The sequence below is a fragment of the Ixodes scapularis genome, unplaced genomic scaffold, assembly GCF_016920785.2.
Source record: "Ixodes scapularis isolate PalLabHiFi unplaced genomic scaffold, ASM1692078v2 PGA_scaffold8__174_contigs__length_109621045, whole genome shotgun sequence".
Lineage (NCBI taxonomy): Eukaryota > Metazoa > Arthropoda > Arachnida > Ixodida > Ixodidae > Ixodes > Ixodes scapularis.
The window spans coordinates 80985445-81010268 of NW_024609883.1; the positions used below are offsets into that span (position 1 = coordinate 80985445).

Below are 24824 nucleotides of genomic sequence, written 5' to 3' on the forward strand. Positions count from 1 at the left end.
AGCAACTAATACAGTAAAACCTCGTTATAACAAAGTTGAAGGAGCGGTCGTAATTATTTCGTTATAACCATTAGTTTGTTATAGCCAATGTCCATTTCTTCCCACTATTAGCAAGCAAGGGGAATTATGATTGCTTTGTTATATCCATTAGTTTGTTATATCCCATTTTGTTATAACGAGGTTTTACTGTAATGCACTCTTTCCTAAAGTCTTATAGCCATATGTGCATTATTTACAGAAAAAAAAAAACACTTAGGAAAACATGTCCACGGCGACCGTGCGAAAGATTGCGCTGCTTACGGAAATGGGCTCCGACAATGGCCCAACAGAAGAGGCAGCTGTCGCCAGGGTGTCGAACCGGAACCGAACCGAACCGAAAACCGGAACAGAACCGTTATTTTTAGCCGAACCGGAACTGAACCGAACCGAAATCTTCACCGTCATCTTGGAACTGAACCGGAACTGAACCGGAAAAAATATAACGGTAACCGGTTCAAAACGGTTCACGGTATTTTTTTTTGTTAGTATTACAAATTTATTATTATTGGCACGTGTATTCCTCTACGTATTGATCAAATCGTCATATACAGAATTGCAATGTATAATAAATCCTGGTTTTTTGCGGCGCTTTCTTATTGGCACTATGATTAGCCATGTGTCACAATGTCACGTGGCGTCATGATGTCAAGACATGCTGTCAAGTAATGTCACATCACGTGACCCCGTGACGTCACGTGACTCACCGCGTTAAGTCGATTCGAATTGAGGACGTCGCTAGATCTATTAACGTTGTTGATACCGTGACGTCACATGACATCGCAACTTCACACTGAGAGTCACGTGACACCATGATGTACCCGATTGTCATGATCCCGAGTCAAATGCTCTGGTTCATGACAACCAGTATCGCCAAACATTCGGGTAACGCTCGTGTTCAACTCAAAGATTATGATGGGCCCGAGTCCCACTAGAGCTAGAAACAGAAACAAACGAAAGCGTCAAGCCTCAGACACATGCAGCATGTTCGCGATGGTACCTTTATACGGCTTTGAGTTGTTCGGTGCTCGCGAAGTTAGCACGAGTGTTTACAAGCCTGCAAATGGTACCATCGTGTGCATGATACTCGTGTTTGAGCATAGCCTTCTTTATTCTACAAAGCCTGTCAAATCGCGAAATACTCTGGTTTAAGGCTAGCCGCTGTCGTTTGTTTCTGTTTGTCGCTTTAGTGGGGCTCGGGCATTATAGCCCAACTAAAGCTATATCTGAAGATCAGCCCATGCTCTATGCTTTGCCAACCCTGCGTATGACTATGATAAACACTGACGGTGTATATATTAGGATCAGATCACGTGGCTGATAGTTCTAATTGTGAGTTGAGGAGGGGAAAGCTGTTTCATTTCTTTCTTTCGACTGTCTGCCATTTTGCGGAGGGGAAAACTAATGGATGCTTTTGCAAGTTATCAACGTCAAGGATTACAACTTAGCGGTATTTATTGAACTTAAGGTAAAAAAAAAAAAAAAAGGTGCTGCACGACCCATTTTACATGTATGCACACCATTGAGGCTCCCAAACATGTTTTCGTTATTGCTGAACTGCCTCAGAAAGTTGTCCCGAGAATAGAAGTGATAAAGGGTCTAAATGTGACGTATTAGTCGGACGTTACATGGAACTATTAGTGTGTACGGGAGGGACACCTGAAAAGAAAGATCCTAGTGGCCTCACGGGGATAGCCGAACGTCGGCAGCCGCTCTAAGTCTCACAGGAGTGTCGCTCTCAAGTTCTCCAAGTTTCGACCGCCCTGTATTTTGTTTAACCTTCACAGTTTGGTGCAAAGTTAAAGCAACGAAAAATTACTGTTAACAAGTGACACAAATATAATTGTCGAGTGAACACCACTCAATACGGAGCAGGCAATCCCTGAGGAATAAAAAGTATCTTGAGGAGACACTAAAAAAAAAGGGAGTGGGGAGGGGGGTAGTTTTAAAGCATACTGTGTCGTAAAGATTCCTCTGCCCCACATTTTCGGCGCAGACTAGAAAGCGTGGCCTGGAAACGATAGTGACAGATGGGTAGTTGGTACAACTTTTATTTGTAAAAACACTCTTGCCAGAAAGCACGTTTTCGTTGTGCCAGATACTCGCGCCGTGCCTAACGACGATGTACCAACAAGAAAAATGTGTGCCTCTCAAATACATAGCTTGCACTGAGCGTGAAACTTTTGCAGCGTGCATTTTGCCAAACCGGATTTGATTTTCTCAGCAAGAACAACTCGCAATGACAACCAGTATCTAGTGCGATTACGTCACGTGCAAACCATGTTAAATACTTCAGCTTTCTGGTGAAGTGCGACGTTCGCAACACCAGCACTAGACGTCCAATGTGTAAAGTTGTGTAGTATTTATAGTAGTCTCGCGATGATATACGGCAGCCTAATGAAATGTTGGAGCACATGACTGATAAAGAACAGAGTCATGAAGTAAGGTCTCAAAACAAGTGCACGTAAAACCTAAGATAACATTAGCCTCCCGAGGTAGTATCCCGCGACGTTTCGAGCTGAGGCAAGCTGATGCCCAAAAGTGATTTATATTAGGATTCTAAAAAATCTTTGTTTGCCCTGCGCGGCATCTATGTTTAATTAGGAATATCATTTTATGCATTTCTATGCATTTCTTTTTGCAGTAAAGAGTTGTGTAAGGGATTATTTAGAAAAAAATTGCGTGTCATCTCCTTATTTCTGCACATTTCGTGTATTTGCCTTCCGATATATCATGTGACCACAGTGTTTTTTGGCATGCCCTGCAACCCACTATTTTACACTGCAAAACAGCTAACAAAAGCACGTTGCCGAAGACACAACAGCTGGCGTATTTTCGAGTATCGTCCTTCCGTGTCGGTCTCAGGCGGTTATGTGAACTTCATAAAGTCAAATTTATCGATGATAATAAAAATATACTTAATTCCTGTCTGAAGATTTGGCAGCATAAATAGAAGATTCTCACCTCCAAGATATATAAGGAAATGCGCCCTTAAATTATCTGAAAGATGTTCGGCAAATATTTTTCGGCGCTTTTATCCTCTATAGACACGTTATAGGTGATTTTGAAAAGATGTAAATAATGTTTTTTTTTATTATTTTGAAGCTAATTTAAATAACTATATGTGTTCCTCACGCATATATAACTTCTCAAATATATAGAAGTTTATTATCGCGTTTTTTATGTGTTTTTGCTATCGCCTTTTTTTACTGGAACGAGTGGTGGAACTATGACGATTGCACACTTAAACTCTCAGAAAGTGTCCAATTAGGTAGCTTCCGAATTGAGTAGAGCATGAAATACCACTTTGTTCTATTTAACAAAAATCATCAATTAGCGAGGGTGATGCTTATTTGCAAATTAAATTGACCTGCATTTTGTCAAGAGCAAACCTCAACATCCAGGCTATGCCAGTTTATCCAATATAAGAAAATGTTCACATGGGTAAGCACTGTTTCAGGTCAGATTCGATCTCAGTACTAAGGTGCTCATAGGTTAGAGTGAACAATTTCAGCCACACCTTTTCGCATGATTCGTCGCCCGCATCACGGTGCTGAGAGCAAACAATATGCTAGTTAGAAAAACAAGCATTGCGATTGTCGCTTAGTGTTCCTATAAAATATAGACTGGAAGGACTTGTCCCGTGACTTTCGTGACATTTTGAAAATTATATTCCCTTAAGCTCAGTCGTCTCGTCATCATATATATATTGTGAAACGTATTCCGTAAAACACGTGTCATGATATATATGGCGACGAGGTGCCCATTTCATGATTGTATTCACTGTAATTAATTCCTTAGTTCAAGGGCAAAACCACGATTCAACATATAATACTGCGATACAAAGTTCTACCAATCACGGGTATTTTAGGCAACCTACTTCACTTCGCGAAAACATTTCGATTCAGGTACAATATATGTGACTCTGGTAAACGAAGGGATGTTGAGTCGTATAAACACGACGTTTTGTATGTTAATGTAGATTTTCCTTTCTTGTTGTGTAGGAATAAATAACAGAATTTTATAATTTTGGTACCTGAGAATAAAACTGAATTGAACAAACAATAAAAAAAAAACTATATACTGTAAACGACTTATTTTTCGTGGGCTCAATATTTCGCGATTTAGGTCAAAGCTGAAGTTTTGGAATAATTCGCGGGTTGTAATTTTCTCGACGCGGTGGAATCTCAATATAAATTTCAATCTGTTAACATTTTACCGAAATTGTTCGCGGGACCCATTTTTCGCGAATTGTAGGCGATTCGCGAAATTCTCAAAAATAGGTCCTCGCAAAAATCAGATCGTTTACAGCAGTTAGTTTCACGGCCTAAATAGCGCCTATTGACAGAACAACGCGGAAAATATATTCTCAATTTAGCGGTTCAAACCGGTTCGAACCGGTTCGAACCGGTTTGAACCGTTATTTTTTGCGCCCCGGAACTGAACCGGAACTGAACCGAAAGCCGTGAACCCGAACCCGAACCGAACCAATAAAAATATCGGTTCGACACTCTGGCTGTCGCCGTAGATCCATTAGATGGGTATCGCTCAATTGACGTTCCCGCGATCAAGGACTTGGTATACTGTCTTCTGTGCCCAAATTGCTTCTAGCCAGACCTCAAGTTTACAGTGCGCAACAAAGGAGTGCTCCTTCAGTTTGTTGTGGAATGCCCACGCTGTGCGGACATTGTGGACTCTTCACATTCGTCAACAATCGAGGATACTAAACAAAATGAGCTAGTCATACGTATCATTCCGAGTTTCCGGGAGTGTGGTATCGGCCACACTAAACTGACAAATTTCTTCGCGCGTATGAATATGCCACGACCGATCCACCTTAAGTCATTTCAAGAGTTCGCTGTCGGAGTTTATGACGTGGTGATGTTGGCGGCAACTGCTTCTACAAAGCAAGCAGCGCAAGTGATGTGAACCCGTTCCAGCCCAGTAAATGGCGAACATTTTCTAGACGTGTGTGTGGCCTTCAACAAAATGGAGCGTAAGCGCGGCCATACCTTGCATTTCGACGTCGGTGTGGCGATAGAACTGGAGACTGGACTTGTGCTGGGTTTTGCTGTCATCAGCAGGTTACTGCCACAAGTGTTCGCTCGGCCCAAGAGAGGAGTCTGACGAGTATGAGGCGTGGCTTGAAAAGCATAGGCTGACAAAAACTTCGGTGGATGAGCAAATGCCACGGAAGTTAAGTCTGCAACCAAGATCTTCAGTCGCTCCATCACACAACAGGGCCTGCAGTACACAAGAGCCTCTTGCAACTGTGATTGAAAGTCAAACACCATTGTTGCTGCCCTGGACCTCTCATGATTCACAAATCCACAAGGACTGGGTGAATCGTGTAGCTAAGCGGATGTACGCCGCCTTGGATACCCTAAATAAAGCCACAAAAGGGTGGGAAGGCAAGGGGAAGCTTACCAATGCGGGTATGGAGAAACTTGCCGACTACTGTGCATGTGCACTCAAGAAGATCGTCCCAGACCTCGGGTGCACGCAACGAGGAGTGATGGCGAGACTCGTGCTCTCATACTCAACAGACGAGGAGCCAAGGTACATGGCATGCCCAAAGGGGGAACGGTCTTTGTGTCATTTTAATAGTCACCTGGCCCTGAAGGCAGCAGGGAAGCTGTCCCAGCAAAAGCCTCGCTGTCCAGCCTCCCCAGAGAGGTGACCAAGCAGCTGGTGCCCATCTGCAATCGCCTCGCACACAAGGACCTGCAGCTAAGGTGTTCCAGAATGAAAACACAAAACACAAATGAATCGTTCAATGCCCTGATCTGGAAGCGCTGCCCGAAGACCTAGTTTGCGTGTCAAAGAACAGTGGGGGCATCGCTTGCACTGGCAGTGCTAGGGTTCAACTTGTGGACCAAGGGTTTCGAGGAGGTGCTCGCCAGAACTTTTTGAACCTGGCTCGCAATGTCTTGCATCGATGTCTCAGGTTCTTTTTTTCTGTGTGTGTGTGTATGTGTTTAGCTTGTACCTCGCCTACCTGCCTGGCAAGCACGTGCCACTGGACTGTCTTGTCATATGCTGGACAGTTACATTTTGCATACAATTTTAGGAACCAGTTGGCGACGGAGCGGAGTGGCATGGTTTTGATCGAACAGCCATCTCCGCTCACGCTATAATTTTGCATTGCACTGCAGTAGTTACGTGTTTCATCAGTTGGAGACTACTTCCATTTATTATATAACTATAGTCAACGTAATGCTGTGCTATTTACTACTAAGCTGGTCATTTTCAAATAAACTTTAGTATGTGCAGTTTGGTTCTTATTTACCTATAGCGGGTACATATAAATATACCATTTAACTGAAGCATTGCAAAATCTGTAATGTCATTGGCATTTCAGTTACATGTTGAAAAACTCCCAGGTGGTCTAAATTGACTATAATTTGTTTATTGCGGCGAGCATAGTGTCCTCCGTTTGTCCAGCACTTGAACTAAATATTTTAATTTTTCTAAGCATATCTGCTCCAAAAGCAACTTTTGCTGCTCCAAAACACTGTTTAAGCTGCTCCGAAAGCTACCATTGCTGCTCCAAAACACTGTTTTGGCTGCTCCGAAAGATGCTCCAAAACGGCTTAGGCCAATCACATCACTGCAAAAAGCCAAGTTTATAGCATCAAAAATAGATAGCCCCCCCCCCCTCCATATGTCCTGGTTGAGGCTCAAGCTTAGATGTGCTAAATATTGTTCAACAATTTGGTATGACAGATTTTCTAACAAACAGTGGTGACTCTACCGGGAGCAGACACCTCTCCTTGTAGCTCCTCATAAAGTAATCCTATGGAGGTGAAAGTTCAAAAAGTGCTACTAGAGACAGAGGTGGGACACCCTCCAAATTACATAAAAATCATATTTAGGGTGGTGCGTCCCCTTGAACAGCGTTGATGTGCCTCGGCTGCTGTACTGAGTGGGGTGTGTTTGCCAGGCTCCTTGCTGAAGCTGAAGGACCAGCGCTGGGACCTGGCGACAGAGAGCTGCCTCAAGAGTCTGCTGTACACCTTTCTCGTGGACAACGACCAAGACGCCAAGCTTCTGTTCCAGCTGATGGCCAAGGTCATGGGCAGGGACAAGAAGCCGTCCATCGTGACGAGCTCCTACCTGGGAAAGGTGATGGACGGGAGCCTCTTGTGCAAAATCTTTTGCTTTCAGCTGAGTTTGCAGATGTCTTGACCTAATCCTGATGGTGTCCTCGACAGGGGGACCGGCGACCGAGTGTGTAAACGCATCGCGCCTCGGAACGTGTGGAGCGAAAGCTCGCGCTGCAGAATTTGGGGATCTATGGGCTCAGTCCCCACCCCTACCCGTTCCGATCCAGACGAGAATCGTACCGGTGTGCGGTCGTGTATCACTACTGTGTGATGCACGTTAAGACTTCTAGCCAGCAGTGGTACTGCACTTGCTGAATTTCTCATCTAATAGCGGAGGCACCAGACGCCCATTGGGGCTGACTAACTTCCTGCTGAAAAAACTTTCACACAGCACGAGTACCTTTTATGCCCCCGTATGTTCCCGGTAGAGTTTCTATAGAACGAGAAAAGTACGGAAATTGAGGAGGGATGAATGGGGAAATTCTAGTTTGTTGGGGAATGTGACTTAGAAACGACCAAAACGAAGGGCATACCTGAAACTGGTCTCATTGTACGTAGTGAAAGAAAAATTGCATGACCAGTGATCAGAAAACCCGAAAATTCAATCGTTTAAACCGGTCATCATTGTATCTGGATTAGACTCTGAGCGTTTCTAGTCTAGGAAGTGATCGTTATAAGCAGGACATTGTAATATGTGGTATCGTTATAAGTGGATTGCACTGTAAAGGCATTTGACTAAATCTAAAATAGGTTTATTTGCTGCTTTTTATTATTACTGGTGTCACTTTCTACTTTTCTGCTTAACATTTTGTTGCCCTCTTTTTTGCTTTTGTTGCAGACATACAACTACCATACAAAGTGTATGAGGTCCTCGAAATTCATCAGCGTTTTGGAGAACCTTGACATCCAAGATCCAGATGTCATCAACACCCTGATTGATCAGGCGAGTAACCGATCAGCGAGAAGTTGATTGGTCCCTGCCAGTCAGCCAGTGACAGTCTCTTGAGATTACCACTAACCGAGAGTGACGGCTTGGCGACTACCTGAGAATGTTTGAGCGGAAGTTCATAAATGCTGTTACGAGAAGGCTGACAAACCGCCGTGAGAGCAGCATGGTACCTGCCAAGTTGTATTGTATACAGTCGTGACTCGTTAAATCGGACCCCGTTAGAATGGACGGGCCGTCACATAGATAACGCATTTTCGGGACAGCTCACATTATGGACGCTTTTCGGGGTATTGCAGATGTCTGCGTTAGCGAGACATTGCTGTACACGGATTCGTAATCTGTGAGATGTACGGGTCGCCCGTAGAATGTGTACGGACAGACCATTTCGACGTGCCATCCGACCGACGGAGACCCCGTGCAACTATGGTGCCTGGAACGTTTCTCCGACTGGCGTCTTTACCTCGATTTGATAAGTGGCCCCTCGATTTCCGCCTGACGACGTAACAGACGTGTTGTGGTGTCGTCAGTCGCGGTCCAGTCGGTGCTGTGGCAGGGCGGTGGACGTAATGAACGTCTGTTCTGGAGGTCACTCTCCCACATGCTTTTGGCGTGTGAGCGGTACATAGGTGCCGAAGACACCAGGCGGAGCACGCGCTCCAAGCAGCGGGGTAGAACATGGGGACCGTCCCGAAGAATGGACGGACTCTTACCCAGACTTGTACGGTACTCGTTATGAGCGGTCGTGTCACTCGTAATCGATTAGTTTTTGGAGTGATTTTGTATTGATTCGGTTACTTTTATTGGGAAGTAATTGCGAGAGTAACCTGATTACTTTTGGAAGTACTGCAATTATTCCTAACCGTTACTATCTTTTCCTCCCCTTTCAATTGGCACACTTTCTTTCTTTAAGTTTTCGACCAAGAAATCCCTCGAACCGAGTCTCTGACAGGAGGACGGTTTACGAAAATTAATGATGGAAGAAGATGGGCAATTGGTGATTTGGTGATTCGGTTATTTTCGTCCAATAATGGACAATACGAAAGACCCGTTTTCCGTCCGGCAGAAAAATCTGTCGTTTCAGAAACGCGAAGTAGTCGGCAAAGTAACGGTTACCATTTCAGGTAACGACCAGTTACGTTTCTTCTCGAGCGTTTGAGTCATCTATTTGAATACTTTTTTTTTAATGTATAGGGTTACCCAAGTTACCAGTTTCGATCTTAAATGGACCGTAGAAATCGACGCCTGCAGGTACCAACCTAAACTTTTTGTCAAAGCTGTATTTCACTGGTTAGTTTTTTCATGTAAAATTACAAAGCGTAGCTCTCTTTCTGTAAAAAATAGGGCCAAGAAACTTGCCTGGGTCAACGGCGGGCGGCGACGCAGACGACCAAGTCAAGTAGAGGGGTGCGTTTGCCGTGTGTATTGATAGATGGCGTCGAGAGCATCGTATGAAGGTGTAGCTGACGAGCGAAAGAAAGCAGGCGACACGCAGACGAAATCTGTTGGTAACAAAAGCGCTGTCGTTATGCAAACGTGTTTTCTTTTATTTTTGTTACTTGAAGTTTTGCTATCATTGTCTGCATTTATTTTTAAGCCAGAGGTAGATTACAAAAAAGATTACGTTCTTAAAAATAGACCACGGTCGACACGGACACTTTCAATATTTCTTTAAAAGCAAGCCGGAACAAGGAGGTAGCATCATCTATCAATATGAGCGCCAAACACACCCCGCTACATGGTCGTCTGCATCGCCGCCCGCTGTTGACCCAGGCAAGTTTCTTGCCCTTTTTTTTTTACAGAAAGAGAGCTATGCTTTGTAATTTTACAAGAAAAAAAACGACCTGTGAAATACACCTTTGACGAAAAGTTGAAATTGCTATGTGCAGGCGTCGAGTTTTACGGTACATTTTAGATCGAGCCAGGTGACTTGGGTCACCCTATATAGTCATTGTGATTGATTACTGCACCGTTCAGAACGGTTGTCCAACCGAGAAAAAAGACCTCGCGGAAAATAGTGTCTGCGTGAAATCCTTCGTTCAGTTAGCCACGCGGAAGGAACATATTTGTCGATTTCTGCTTGCAGAGAATGGTGGAGAAGGTGGCGCTGATTGAGAGCAACGAGGAGGCAAGGAACGCGTTGATGAGGGTCTCGTCGGTGCCGACCAACTGTTCAGAGGCGTTCACGGCCAAGGGCGACCAGCTTTACCCTGCGCCAAACTTCCGCTACTACTCTTCGAACCAGCAACGTGCCGAGCTCCTCAAAGCTGGCGTGGAGGACCAGATCACGTGAGTGGGGCTTATCTCCTAAGTCCGGTTTACACATTGGCGTACAAGCGCAATTTAGTGTGCTGCGCTTGCTCCAAGTTTATGACGAGGGAAGACACTGGATCAACGGTAGCCAGCAGAGCACGTGAGTGGCTGTCTGGACCCATGCCGGGGGAAGCTTTCCACTCAGGAAAAGAATGTTCCAAAGCGGACCGGAACCTGAGAAAAATTTCAACTTCCAGTATTGCTAATGCTGTGATTACAAAAAAAATTTCAGCCTTTCCACTCTGGTGAAGAAGGAAGACCAGCAAAGTTGTACTATTTTGGGAATGAAGTAATGGCCGGCCGCAAGTCGGCAATCTAGAATAGAAAGGCTTGGAAGGTTGCCGCCATCTATGAGCGACGGCGGCAACCAGACAACCGGCAAGCCGGTTGTCTGGTTGCCACTGTTGCTCTTAGGTGGCAGTAGCTGTCCAGAGTTATGAGTCATCAAGTCATTTGAGAAAACTAGCCCTTCTTAACCCGGCTGTAAAAATATGTCATGTTTGGACAGCCCTTTACATTGACTAAAGTTTGGTTCACAAACTTGCGACTGTTTACGACCGAGACCCTGGCAACCTCTTGTGATCTCTTATGACGAGAGAAGACACTAGCACCACCTATCGGGTAGCTGTGGAACGTTTGGCTGCCACATATATTTTCTGTTCTTAGAGAGTGGTAGCTGTGAGTGCCCTTTCCCGGTAAGAAATGCTTGTGTACGAATGCAAAACCCCACTCTACGGCACAAGTGCCGCTCTCTCTCTCTCTCCTCGTTGTTCCTCACACATGGCAAGGCTGTCTCGCTCCCCCCACCTCTGTAGGCCGCCGCTGCCGCTGTTCCAAAAAAAAACCACGCGGTTGTGGGGAGAATGCTCTCCCTTCCTCCCACAATTTCCCCGGCAGCTGCCGTCGCGAAATACCCGCATGGTAGCGCCGTGCGGACACACTCTTTTGCCTTCCCACCGCCTGCGCCAGGTTCCGTTCACATGCAGTCTCTGCGGCTCTGCTGAATGGCTCGCACCAAGCCGGTCACGGGGGAGGCCCCCGTGACCAGCTTGGCGCGGTCATGGGCGCCCCCGTTCTAAAAGAGTGTTTCAGCCAAGAAAACCAAGCGTGTCTCTGCGTCCTTTTCCAACACATGCAATGCAGTGGTGTGATTGCTACGCCAATTGCGGCAAACTGTGCCAAGGGCCCGGCTAACCCTGCTACATCCTGCTACATTTTGCCAAAATATGGCTAATCTGCATCAAGCCTGTGCCAAAAAACCAATTTCGGTTGCCTTTCAAAACAGAAACTAAACCGAGTATACTGTAATTGATCATGCGTGTGTTACGTGGCACAAGTGGCCGCCCGACACAAAGTACCCTGACTCAACTGTCCGTCCGGTCTTGCATGGTTTTCCCGCCATCTCGTGTTTTGCGCTCTCGTCTCGCGTCTTTTTTTAAAAAATATTGTCATTGATAGACGCGGGTGTGTGTGGACGCTCCGACGCTAGCATGATAGGTATCAGTTATGCCGTCATGCTGTGAAACAAAACCATGTTTTTGTGCGGAGGGTGTTACTTTGTGAGCTGAAGCACTCGCTCCTGAAAGCAACGGCCACGGGAAAACTATATTTGGTCCCTGCCTCCCAGTCACCGCGGTCGCGCGACGTCAGGTGTTGCCGTCTTCACGTTGCGGCAGATATGGCGGTTTCTAAAATGAAACTAAGTACTGCAGCATGTTCGTCAACATTCCTGTTCCTGTTTAAATCATACGTTACTATAAAAGTCCCGCTTTAAAGGGGGGGGTGCAACGATTTCCGAACTTCAGTCAAAGATTTCTGGAAGTTGCCCTCTGACACTTCTGAAGTAAAGAATAGAAAACGGATTTCGCCTGCGTGTTCTAGTTCGTGGGTAAAAAGAGATAAATATTTGCATTTCGGGCACCCCTCAACTCACTCCCAGCCTTCAGGGTCACACCTGGTCCCCCTCCTAGTGATGTCATTCGGAGTGCTGTGTAGGTTCCCAAGTGCTATCTCGGAGGACGCTTCCCCTCCCTCTCTCTGCTGACATTAGTGGGCGTTAGGCTGCAGCTTAGAGCCGAGCGAGGTCACGTAATCTTTTTGCCGTAGTTCCTTCGGCTGCGATTTGGGGCTGCAGGTAGGGGAAAAAGCTAGACTTTTGCTTTGCGATTATGCAGCGGAATCGCAACATTTTTAATGAAGGAGGTGTTTTCTCTATCCTCCGGGACACGATAAACAACTTCAAAATTACGAGATGCAAATTCTTTTAATCATTAAATTGTTGCACCGCCCCTTTAACTCAAAGACTGCTGTGTCGAAGTATTGATTACCTAGGTTTTTCTCAGTGGGCTTTTTTTTTTTTTTTTTTGAGAGGGTCCCCGGTACGTGAAAAATCTGCCGCGAAAGTTGGTGAAGAGAAGTGAGCTAAAACAAAGGCAATGTATGCACGCTGAACCCGCACTGCGCGCCTGTTTGTCTCGAGTTCAGTCGTTGCTTAAGCGCTCCAAGAACTTTTTGACCCTGGCTCGCAAAGTCTTGCATCAAATAAACTGAAGTAGAGTTGACAGTTGGGCGAGTTGGTAGTTATTGAACATAGTGACAGTTGCGCACACAGGGACAAGGACAGAGAAGAGGAACACGTAGACGACAGACAGGTGCGCCTGTCTGTCGTCTACGTGTTCCTCTTCTCTGTCCTTGTCCCTGTGTGTGCAACTGTCACTATGTTCTTGCATCAATACGCTCAAGTTCTTCTATTTATTTATTTTTTTTGTTCAGCTTGTACTTTGTTTGCCGTAAATCCCCTTTATCCTGGGAAGAGTGGCACCATTCATTGTTGTGGAAATGCTCGACACGTGCCGCGTGCCACTTGTGGGAAAAACATGGCGTCTGAAATCCAGCTCAGTGCTGCGCTGTGCCGCCATGATCTTCCCAAAGGCTGCACGTTGCACATGCATCGACGCACCTTGCGCTACTTTTGAAAAATGAAGGGGCTTTAGTTGGCCGGCTTGGCAAGCACGAGCCGCTGGACTATTTTTTGTCGTATGCTCGACAGTTACATTCTGCATACAAATTTGGGAATCAGTTGGTGACGGAGTGGAGGGGCATGGTTTCGGTTTCGATTGAACAACCGTTGTCTTTGCTTGTGTGACGAAACGTGCGCAACTGCAAGCCTGCCGAAGTTATCCTTTTAGTGCGTACGGACATGATTGCACGACAGAGGCGCCAGCCGCGCCGCTTGCAGTTTATTGTTTCACGTTTGCTTACTTTTGACGAAAATCTGGCACGTCGGGAACTAGTAAACCTTTGGAAAGCAGTTTTTCGGAATTGCTCGGCAATGCCTCCAGCACTGTACACTTGTAGGATGTCTAAGCAGTGAAACTAAACTGCAAGCAGCGAGTTCTGTCACAACAAGTCACATCGTTAGTACTGCGCTTAAAACAGATATTTTAATTTTTCTAAGAATATCTGCTCCAGAAGCCACTTTTGCTGCTCTGAAACATTGTCTTGGCTGCTCCAAAAGCCACTTTTGCTGCTTCAAGACACGATTTTGGCTGCTCCGAAAGGTGCTCCAAAATGGCTTAGGCCAATCACATCACTGGCAATGTCTCGCACAATCATTCCACCAACGCACACATCTCTTCACACGCGTCTCCTTTATCACTTTCACTAAAAGCAAAGAACCCATTGCAAACGTGCAGCAGACTGGCTGAAGGCAAATCTCCTTCAACGTGCCTCCCCACAATGCAGCAGCTACCACTGTCGATTGGAGCACACTTCATATGGTCGTTAGCAATTTATTTTTGAGCACCGTCCTTTCTTTATTGGCTCGAAAAACTTTTCGCAATGCTATAAATGACCACTAAAAAGACCATAAATGACCATGTTATAAATACATTTGACCTCACAAATGCACTGCAAAACCTTTGCTCTATTAATATGCAGTTCCAGGGGCTCCTCATGTATGTGGTATCGTAATGCGGAGAGCAAGTCGTCTGGTTCTGGTATACGAGTGGCGGTAATGTCAGAATGACGCCAAGTTCTGATTGGCTTTGATTGAAAGGGTAGTGGGAAGACCTAAATGCTAGGTGTCTTGAGGTCTGCTCGAAGGTTTTTTTGTTTTTTTTCAATCAGCCACTAAGAGCTTGGCGTTCTGACATCTTTGAACCCCTGTGCAAAAAGCAAATAAACTTGCGCTCCGCATAAGTGGATTGCAATGTACCTATATACATGTCCGATGCGTTATGCAGGGAGAAGACGGCAGAGCTGAAGCAGATCGAGATGCGGATGCAGGAGCTGAAGACGGAGGCGGCCACATTCAACGAGAGCCTGATGCAGAGTCGGAAGGAGAGCTGCCTCCTGAGCAAGCAGCTGGACGCCATGAAGCGCGAAGACGTGGAGCTGCGGTCCAAGATCCAGGAGCTCCAGCGTATCGAAGACCCCGAGCCAACCAACGTTACTACCCTGGTGGGTTCGACTTGCGGGGTTGGGTTAGAGGGCCTCTGTAGGGGCACCTGTGCATGCCCTAACTCGGCGTCGGCCATACTGCTCCGCTTTGTCGAGGCTAGCGTGGCTTCTGCAGTGCTCTAATGCTGCCAAAGCTTGGCTCATGAGCATGTGGCTTTGTTCAGCATCTCCTTTGGTTGAGTATACTTGCAAGTGAGATGTGCACATGCAAGTGAGATCTGCACATACAAGCGGACGAAAGAGCTTTAAAATGAAAATACACATTTGAGTGTAATTATACATTAATTTTTTTCTGTGTGTGTGTGTGTTGGGGGGGGGGGGGGGGGGGGTGCCTGGCTGGCTGGCTGGCTGGCTGGCTGGCTGGCTGGCTGGCTGGCTGGCTGGCTGGCTGGCTGGCTGGTTGGTTGGCTAGGCATAAGTGTCCCATCCATGGAGTTTAGTTCAAAGGGCAACTCCAGTCAATTCCAAGAGGTTTGAGTTAATGGTTGAATATATATTCCAAGGTATTAACAAACAGTTCTTTCCATTTAAAACTTACCACAAACCGAAACCTTGCCTGCGGCGGGCAACATTGCTCCTGTGTCATAACCTCCACGCTCTAACCGTATGGTACAAATTGTGATGTCACGTACCGGGTGGCAGAGCACAGAACGGTGCGAGGGTGAAAATGTCGTCCGCTACAATAGGCAGTCCGCTACACCCGACACACGCCTGCACTACCGCGGCCAGAGCCTGCGTTTTGGCACAAAAAAAGGCATATTTCTCCCTAGGGCTTATTTTGAACATATTAGTGGAAGGTTAAATTCAGAAAAACCACACATACATGTCGCTGCGGGTTTCTAAAAGTGTGTTGTACTCAACGTTGCCAACTCGCGCTTTAACACGCGATTCTGCCGATGATGACGCACGAGTACACACAAGCGCCCACGCGTTCAGCGAATCACGTGACCAACAATGAGTATGCTGCTAGCGTTGCCTGTTGGCTATGCTTGAAAGAAGACAAAACAAGCGAACACATCTCTCTGAGCTGCCCTGAGCATGACGTAGGTATCACAGGGTGGGCTGTGCCAACATGGTAGCATTGACTGCGTTGTTGGGTGTGCTCACCTTGCCTGCTAGAATTAGCAGATTTGCGCAATTTCATGCTCTTCAAACTTCGTTGGTCAGTTTTGTCGAATTTCAGGTGGCATTAGACCAAGGTAGGTGGCGTGAGATCTCTTTAGGCGACACTAAGGAGGACTGCATTGTTTTCCTAACGTTGTAATGAACCGGAGCTGTCCATTAAAACCAAAAATGGGGGGCGGACGGGCATGCAGCAGTACATTGTCCCCAAGGGCATTCAGATGTGTTTGGGGATACGTTTGAACGAACATGATAATTTATTGAAAATTGTTTCAGGTTGAGTCTAATTGCAATTGAGCCCATATGACTTCTTAATTTTAGGAGGAGGCATTGAGCGACCTGGAGGAGGAGACCAATAGCCTGGAATCCAGGTTGGCGTCGACCAAGCAGGAGCAGGCTGAGATCAAGACGGAGCTCAAGGCCCTTGCAACCAAGCTGCGAGAAGTGGAAGAGACTCGCAAGCGTCTCATGGAAGAGTCCAACATCGCCAAGGTGAGAGCCCCGCCCTTTGAAACATAAGTTCGTAAAAAGAAGCTGAAGAGGTTCTTGAAAAAAAAAAATTGTAGAGCCCTTCAAGCTCGTGTGAAGATGGAGGACCAGCGAAGCTGTTAATTTTACGTCTAGGACAATGCCTAGAGGACGCCCTCAAGGACGCCCTCCAGGACGACGTCTAGGGCGACCTCTTGGACGACCTCAAGGATGACTTCTAGAAATTATACAAATCAAAAAGCGTTAAAAAAAATGGAATTTCAAGTCGAAGAGTTTGTTTCTCGACCTGCACCTCCCGACTTCACACTATCAATGTGACAGTCGTTTTCTCCGTTACCTGTTTTGCAGACCAAGCTCCTCGAAGCAGACGCAGAATTCCAGAAGGTGAAGAGCAACCGGAAAAGCTACGACGACCGCATCGCGACCATTGAAGAGCGCAAGTCTGCCATCGAGACGCAGATCAAGGTCACTGGCAAGAACATTGTGGTGAGTGGTGTGAGGAGAAAAGTGCATTATAGGCTAAGCATGGGTAGCGTGAAGACTTGGCAGAAAAATGTCTTTTTTCCTGGTAAGGTATTTTTTTGGAGGGGGGAGAGGTGGGGGTGGGGGGGGGGGGGGGGTGCATGGCGTAAGTCTGCACTTGAGACACTTTGCAAAAAACTCTAAAACAATTGGTATTTTTAATGAGTTTTCTAGGTAAGATTCCAATACATGTTTCTGTTTCGTGCTGAGATGTCGAAATATCAAAATTGTTCCAAACTCAAATTTAGTCTGACACATAAATGTTGTGCTAATTTTTTGGGTGTTTGGGGAAATTGTCTTTTGTAATATACGGGTCCCTTTAAAGCGGCGTTCGAGGTGTTTACCCAAGGATTTGCTCTTGATTGTGGGCGCTTTGTTTCTTGACACGCCTCGTAGAAACTGACGGAGAAGGCAATGGCTCAGTCCCGAGAGCGCCTGCTGACGAGAAGAAAGGCCAACGTCATTGAGGCCGACATTCAGGCCCTTGAGGCACAGTTGCAGGAGGAAGAACTCAGGTTGGTTTCGGCGGGAAGTTAAGGCTTACTGCTGCTTTTTTGTTCGTCTAGCTTCTTACAAGGCATAGTCTTTACGTGACCAGACTCGGGGATTTTGTGTTTCTGGCGCGCGGCTTCGATGACGTCAATGTCACGTGACAGCCTGACGTCAGATGAAACTGACCTCGCATGATACTGTGACGTCGTGCCACTTTACGACATCATGTGTAACCGTGATGTCTCGTGTCGTGACGGCATTACAAAGCCATGATGTCTCGTGTCAGGATGGCTAAATGACGTCACATGGCATTACGAAGCCATGATGTCTCGTGTCATGATGGCACAATGACATTGCATGACGTCGTGAAGCCATGATGTCTCGCTTCATGATGGGACTGACTTCGCGAAGTCATGATGTCTCGTGTCATGACACAATGACGTCGCGTGACATCGTGATGTGACACGGACGTCGCATGCACCATAATATCACGTGACACTGTGACGGCTTTATATGATTTTGTGTGTACACGCAAAGCAAGCTGCCTCTGTCTTTGCTCGCCATTCAAACACTTTTGAACAGTGAGCAGAAACAAAGGCAACTGGCTTTGAATGTACCCATTAACCATTCCAACCAGAGCTCGCTGCTCCGATGTCCCCGCACACGTTCATCTCCTCCTTCCCCTCAGTTTCTATCCTTATAACCAAAGGAAATTAAAGGAAAAAAATGGCACAGACAATTAAGGAATTTGATGCGAAGGGACAGTGTCGGCTGGTGCCTACACATCGGCGGCGTTCTTTCTCGCAGGCGCGTTTATGCTGCAGAACAGCCTCGGCTTGCTCCAATGTATGCTTCTACCGCCCCATCCTCGTGCAAAAGGCTTAGAGCGCTGGGCGGATCGTTCGCGAGATCCAATTGAGGCGGACCCTCTGCCATCGGCGGAAACGCCTACCCGTAGCACGTGGCGAGATTCAAGATCTTGCCAGCACGAACACTGCATAGGCGCATAGCATAGGCCTTGAATGCAGACGGCTTACTCTCTGGCTACGATGACTAAAGAACCTTGTGGCAAGCCTTCGGCATAGACACCAGGTCTCGGCTAAACCACAATCGATCGCACACAGAGCGGCTGACGCGTTCCATCCCAACAACCAGGGTGAGACCAAGGGGTGAGCGAACGGGCGACCAAAAACGAGAAGGAGCACGTGGCGGCACTAAGCCAACTGCAACGAACGCTCGCGCGCTCCATTCGTTTAAGGCGACACGAGGCTCGCCCTGTACATCAAGCTCCGTACGGCCGACACTTTTAAACTGTAAGGTCCGCCACGAGCCCCACAAAATGCTGCGGAAGAAAACATTTTGCGCACACCGACCGTATTCGTAGGATTGAGCACATCTTTTTCAAAATACATCTTCCGTTGCTTTTAGGACTGGGGACAGGGAGGAGATAACCCGGCAGTACACCGAATCCAAGGCCAAGTATGACAAGATCAAGAAGGGCATCGATGAGCTCCGCGAGTTCCTCAAGGTACTGCCATAGCCGCCGATGACATGAGAACGGCATTTCTGTTGGATACCTGGTCGCTTGCATGCATTCGTTGCTTTCCACCATGCTTTGGTTGCGTGTGCTCGCTTGAAGATAACGAGCTGCTGAGGTGTTACGAGGGAAGAAAGCTCGTGCTGGATATGGAACAACCGAGACCCGTTGCTGCAGTTCTCGTCCCTTCAGTGAATATTGGAGCGGTGTGCGTCGAACAAGGATGTTTGTTATACTGCAGCTGAGGAAAAAGAAATGACTTTAATTGGTGCGGTGTAGAGCAGCATTGCATCGCAATGGGCTCGTTAAGTGGGGTTGTTTGATTTTAGAGCTGGTTCTATGTGGTTTATGTGATACTGTACTACTAGAAAGCACGTGTAACAGCAGGTTCCATGGGACATTTTTTAGTGTTTATTTATTAATTTTAAATACTGTGGCCTTCGGGTCATTACGGGGACTAGCATCACACAACATAAATATGTAGTTCACTTCTTCAAAGGCACATTTGTGGTTAAAAAAATTAGTATTCAAAATACCCCAGGCATGCAAAAAAAGCAAAGTGGAGGGGTCTTTGCAGATTTAATCAAGTTGAATCATATGGAACTGATTTTCTGGGAATGTGTATTAGTTACGAACCTCATGCTTGCTGGTACATGCCAAACATTTATTAGCCCTTATTATAAGTTGTAAAAGCAAGTTAGGTTAGGTTTTGAATCGAGGGGCTCCTTAGTGCTATGTTATGTTGTAGTGTACTGGCTAAATTTCCCTTCTTCAGCTGAGACACCAGACGCCTTCTGAGGCCAACTAACTTTCGGCTGCCTAGACATACACGCAACACAATCATACAGTCTAACCTCTTTATAACATACCTGGTTACAGTAGACGTTTGGATATAACATACCGATTTGTGAAGGCGGTTGTTTTTCTTCAATGCACCATTGACTCAACTTCATATCTGTATACAACATACTCCTTTTACAACAGACCGAAATCTTGGTCAAAATCAAGGTCTGTTATAACGAGCTTAGACTGTAAATGAATGTTATGCCAAGTTGACTTGACACTTCAACATGCTTTCTTTTGAACCCCAAACAACTGCCGCACGAAACAGGTGGAAGCCTTCAAACCTGCTTTGCATTCTCTGCAATGATTGCGAGGGCAATACTCATTCGATTTCTGCCGTCACTTCACATTCTTTTGACTCTCGCGTTGACAGCCTCGTTGAAGTTCGCGTTTGCTCCGCCCCTCGCAGAAACTGCTGCGGATGACGAAAGAGCGTCAGGCCAAGTACTGCAACCTGTGCGAGCAGACGGTGCTGCGCCTCAAGCTCATCTTTTCATCGACCCTGATGCAGCAGAACTTCCAGGGCAGCCTCGACTTCGACCACAACAAGCAGATGCTGCACATCAGGGTGAGTTGTCGGTCGGTCCCCTGCACGTGACGACGAACCTGGCATAGTTGGAAGATGTCCCGTATGTGAAGCAATGCAGAAGCTCAAAGACCTCGGGAACAGTGATGCACCTACTAAGGAGTGTTTGGCTCATAGTTACGCATCAATGGACAGCTCAGGCCTGCTAAAGTACAAGGCATGTAGTCGGGCTAGTTGGTAGTGCATACTTGCTTGGTGGAAACTGCGCTAAAAAACGTAGGACCAGGACGCGGAAACACACAGGCAGGGCGCGAACTTACGACTGAAAGTTTCTTGCTGTGCAAAAACAAATAAACACAAAAAGGGGAAAGAGAAGAGGACAAAAAAAAGCAAACTGATAACATCCGGCATCTGCCACACCTACATATAGTCACACGAACCTGCCACAGTTTTCAGTAATATCTACCTCGTCTGGAGTGCTTGCACGTGAGTCCACTCCATGAGATGCCATAAAATATGCTTCGTCTATCTCTCTCGCAGTCTTGTTTCTGTGTCGAGACAAAATCTTAATGTTGTGGGATGACGATGAGCAGCCACACCTACTACAGTTGAACCTCGATGTAACGAAGTCGGTAAAATTCGCAATTTACTTCGTTACATTGAAATTTCGCTAAATCGAAATTTGGCTTTAGCATGCGAAAAAAAATTCCGAAACATTTTACGGGTATGAAAACTCACCGAAAATGACATTTATTTAGGGGCGAAGTAGTCCGCGAGTTTTGCTTGCGCCTTATCCGACAGTAGCAGCGGCGTCATACGGCGTTCGAGCGCCCAGAGCGCTTGCACGGCATCCTGCTGCCCATGCGACGCCGTGTACCTCCTCAGTACGTCCATTGCGTCGAGCACTTCCCGAGTGCTCGTGATCTCGGCAGTTTCTTCAGGATGGCGTCCAAAACGTTTGCTTTCTCATCCAAAGAAAGAACTTTACGTTTCCTTATGGCAGCAAGCACGTAAGTGAACCGCCCGGTTAAAAAATAAAGCTGTTTAGTTTAGGCAGTTTAGGCGGTGCCAATGTTTCCAACCTACACAGCACTCTTCACCGCACAGTTTACTTGCCCCCTTGCCACCCTTGCGCCCACAGTGATGCTTGCGCCGCTTGCGCCCACGCTCGCAAGACGATAATCGGTCTTTTCGGTCTTCTCTTAGATGGCACTGCCCGTGCAGTCGCGCCATCACGTCGCTCCCCCGCTGAAGTTGGCTCCCGCGCTACCCGCGGTGCAGTGGAGTGGACTATGGTTATCAGTGAATGTCAGTGGTGATGCTGGTATGCCGTGTTAACTTTTTGCTCGGCATTTTCTGGCCAGCCTCGCGGAATCCGCTTTGCCGCATGCCTCGCCGGCGCTACCGGCGCCGCATCCTCGGGCAGCCTGGGAACGTTGAAAGGCCTGTCCCCGTGAAGTAACCTATCAAGCGCTCGCGTTTGCGCATAATTTTTTTTTTTTTAACCACAATTTTTTTGCGAAGTTGTTTTTTAGAGTTGATTTATTTATTGCCTTCTATGGCAATGGCACTTCGTTATAGACTTAGACTTCGTTATATAGAGACTAAAAATACATGGGGTCTATGGGCAAGAAATTATGAAAAATAAAATACTTCGTTAAATCGAAGATTTCGTTACATTGAAGTTCGTTATATCGAGGTTACAATGGTCAGCTACGTTCCCCAAGGGCGAGAGGCACAGGATGTTATCGCTTTGCTTTTTTGTTCCCTTCCCTCCCCCTCTTTCTGTAGTCATTTCTATTTTTGCGCAGCAATAAACTTTCAGTTTTAAGTCGGTGCCCTGTCTTTGTGTTTCCTAATCCTGGTCCTACGTTTTGTAGCCTGTTCACACTGAACTGCTAAAGTAGTGCTTAAACTGGAAAAACATTTCACTCTGGGTCGACGATATTCGGGGAACTTCAGAGGTTACTGTGAGAGACCTCAGAATTCCTAGGAACCCACTTGGAGAACCCATGCTCTGCTCATGTGAAGGGAAGTTTTTGAGAAGCGGGCAAAGATCCTAATATCTTTACAAGAAATCATCAAAGTTCAGTATAGACCACTTACAGCGTAACCGTTTATAGTGCAGGGCCGGGTATAATGCGGCTTTTTTAAACCACCAATTCGCCTCCCATAGAACTCCATGTAATTACATACCGCTTAAAATGCAGGCGTGCGAAGGGAAATACCGGTTATAGTGCGGTTTCTGGAACAGCCCGCCGACCGCGCCGACCAACCAGTGCAGCGAGCACGCTTCCCTGTGCGACACTAGATAACGGCGCTGGCTGCAAGCGCACTCGCGGGGCAAGGAAATTGCTCAAAGAAGCGGGGAGAAGCGAAGAAAGAGGCTTCAGTTGCCATAGCGACGAAGGGACGCGCGGGGAGAAGCGAAGAAGGAGGCTTCAGTTGCCATAGCGACGGAGGGACGCACGCATGTGTCGTTCACATGCGTGCGTCCCTCCGCTGCGTTGGAGACAACCGCAACGACAGACCAATCGCAGGTCGAGGAGAAGTGTTTTCACGTGCTTTGCATGCCTGTCGCAGGCCGGCTTCTTCTATCCGCAAACGTGGCGTCGGTTGTGATTGTCGACGTAGACTGCGTGGTGAAAGCTCATCGTTCCGCGTAAAAGCGCTATCCTTGACTGTGAATTTTCGTTGTGTGTCGCTGTGATAACCCAGCACGTACTAGAAGGGAAGATCCACCTACTCGTGCGGCGTTGTCGTGGCGGCACTCTCAAGACGGCAGAAACGCCCGTGTCGTCGTGTTTGTTTACTTCGACTACAGTGGTGCTTTCTAAGCATTTGTGTTTTCGAACATCGCCCGGATTTCTTATTTGGAGCATTTCATGCCTGTGCTAAAGTTGAAGGTATTACTGGCGCGTATCGTATAAAGGATGCGAATTTTCACGCGTTTTCATCATAGGAGAAAAGTGATTAGGGTTAGCAATCCTGAACGCTCGCACTGTCCGTCCGCAACCCGCGACGCCATTAAAAGGCTGCGCCAGGCAAAAGTCGCTCATTTCTTTCAAAATGTGTGACACACTTGAGAGAGAAGTGTACTAGTCTGGTGAAATAAAGACTTTCCTCAAACTAAGCTTTATTTTTCATCTAAAATAAAATAAATTATTTCACAAAGGTAAGTTGTCTCATGGCATGTATTTTGGCCTGAAAAATTTATGTTTTGGTTATAACGCGGTACCGCTTATAGTGCGGATTTTTGCGACTCCCGCGACATACGTTATATGCGGTCTACACTGTATTATTTTAATTTTTTTTTACACAATTAGTTTGGGAAACTTAGAATTTCCACGGGAATTTCGAAACGTCAGGAAAGTAGAGAAATCGTGAGGGACGTAGTTGGCTAACACAGAAAAACTTACCAGAGAGAGTGGTGCGGCAGTGCGTAGCAAAAGACGAGGACGCCGCATGCAGGGATGTGGGTGGCAGTGAGAACCTTCTTACCGTATTTATTCGAATATAAGGCAAAGTTTTTTTTTACCAAAATCCGTAGTCTCAGAGTCATACCCCGCCTTATATTCGAAGCTCTGTATAGCAATATGACGATTTTTTTTCTTTTTCTTGGGTCCTTCAACTGCCCCCTCGCCTTATATTCGTAACCGCCTTATATTTGAATAAATACGGTATTTGAAGAAGTCTTTCATTGCACTCAGTTCCACTTGCTCAACACAGGCCACTCATCGAATAAATGGGAACAGCCTCTCTAACTCTATCTGTTACGACGCCGCAAGAACGTGACGATAGCGGCTGGTAATCAACGTTTATTCGTGCGCAGCTTGCGCTTTATATGGTAGACAGGCAAGGGGAAGGCGAGAGGGAAAGGGAGAAAGAAGGTGGAAGATAAGATGACAAGCGCCACTGTGCTTGTGGCGGCGTAGCCGATCTGCAACAGTCTTCTCCCTCCTAGGGAGAAAACCGCACTGGGGCTCTCCTGGTTCGAGTCGGTCGCTGCAGGCCTGGCGCTGCCTCCGGCGGCGGGAGACGTGACGGACTGGAAGCACTTTCCGGTGGACTCTCGGGAAGCCGGGGCTTGACTTGATCGAGGTGTCTGTGAAGGACGTCTCCCTCGTTGCCGTCGGCGGTGACCATGCGTGCGCCGTCCGTGGACTGTACTCTAGCTGGTGTCCACAGTTCACCTCTTCCAAAATTTCGCACCCATACTGGTTCCCCTGTGTGGACAGGATTGTTGGTATAAGTGTCGTTTCGATCGTTGACTCGTGATGGTGGGGGTACGACCGCATTATCTAGCCTTGAGCGCAGCTCGTATCCCATTAGCAGCATGGCCGGGGTCTTGCCACCTGCGGAAGGTGTCCGACGGTACTGATGCAGCACCCTTGCTAGACGAGTCTGCAGCGACCCTTGCTTGTTTTTTTT

The 24824-nt window shown here is 46.8% G+C and overlaps 1 protein-coding gene across 1 annotated transcript in view; it reads left to right on the top strand.

Moving 5' to 3' along the window:
• LOC120841555 (structural maintenance of chromosomes protein 6) overlaps positions 1–24824 on the top strand; it is a 54469-nt gene that overhangs the window by 23543 nt on the left and 6102 nt on the right. Inside the window, exons 14-22 of the mRNA XM_040212458.3 lie at positions 6980–7161; positions 7981–8085; positions 10175–10377; positions 14646–14862; positions 16306–16476; positions 16822–16959; positions 17392–17510; positions 18916–19015; positions 20277–20435. Coding sequence (XP_040068392.1) covers positions 6980–7161; positions 7981–8085; positions 10175–10377; positions 14646–14862; positions 16306–16476; positions 16822–16959; positions 17392–17510; positions 18916–19015; positions 20277–20435 — 1394 coding nt within the window. The remainder of the gene's footprint in view (positions 1–6979; positions 7162–7980; positions 8086–10174; positions 10378–14645; positions 14863–16305; positions 16477–16821; positions 16960–17391; positions 17511–18915; positions 19016–20276; positions 20436–24824) is intronic.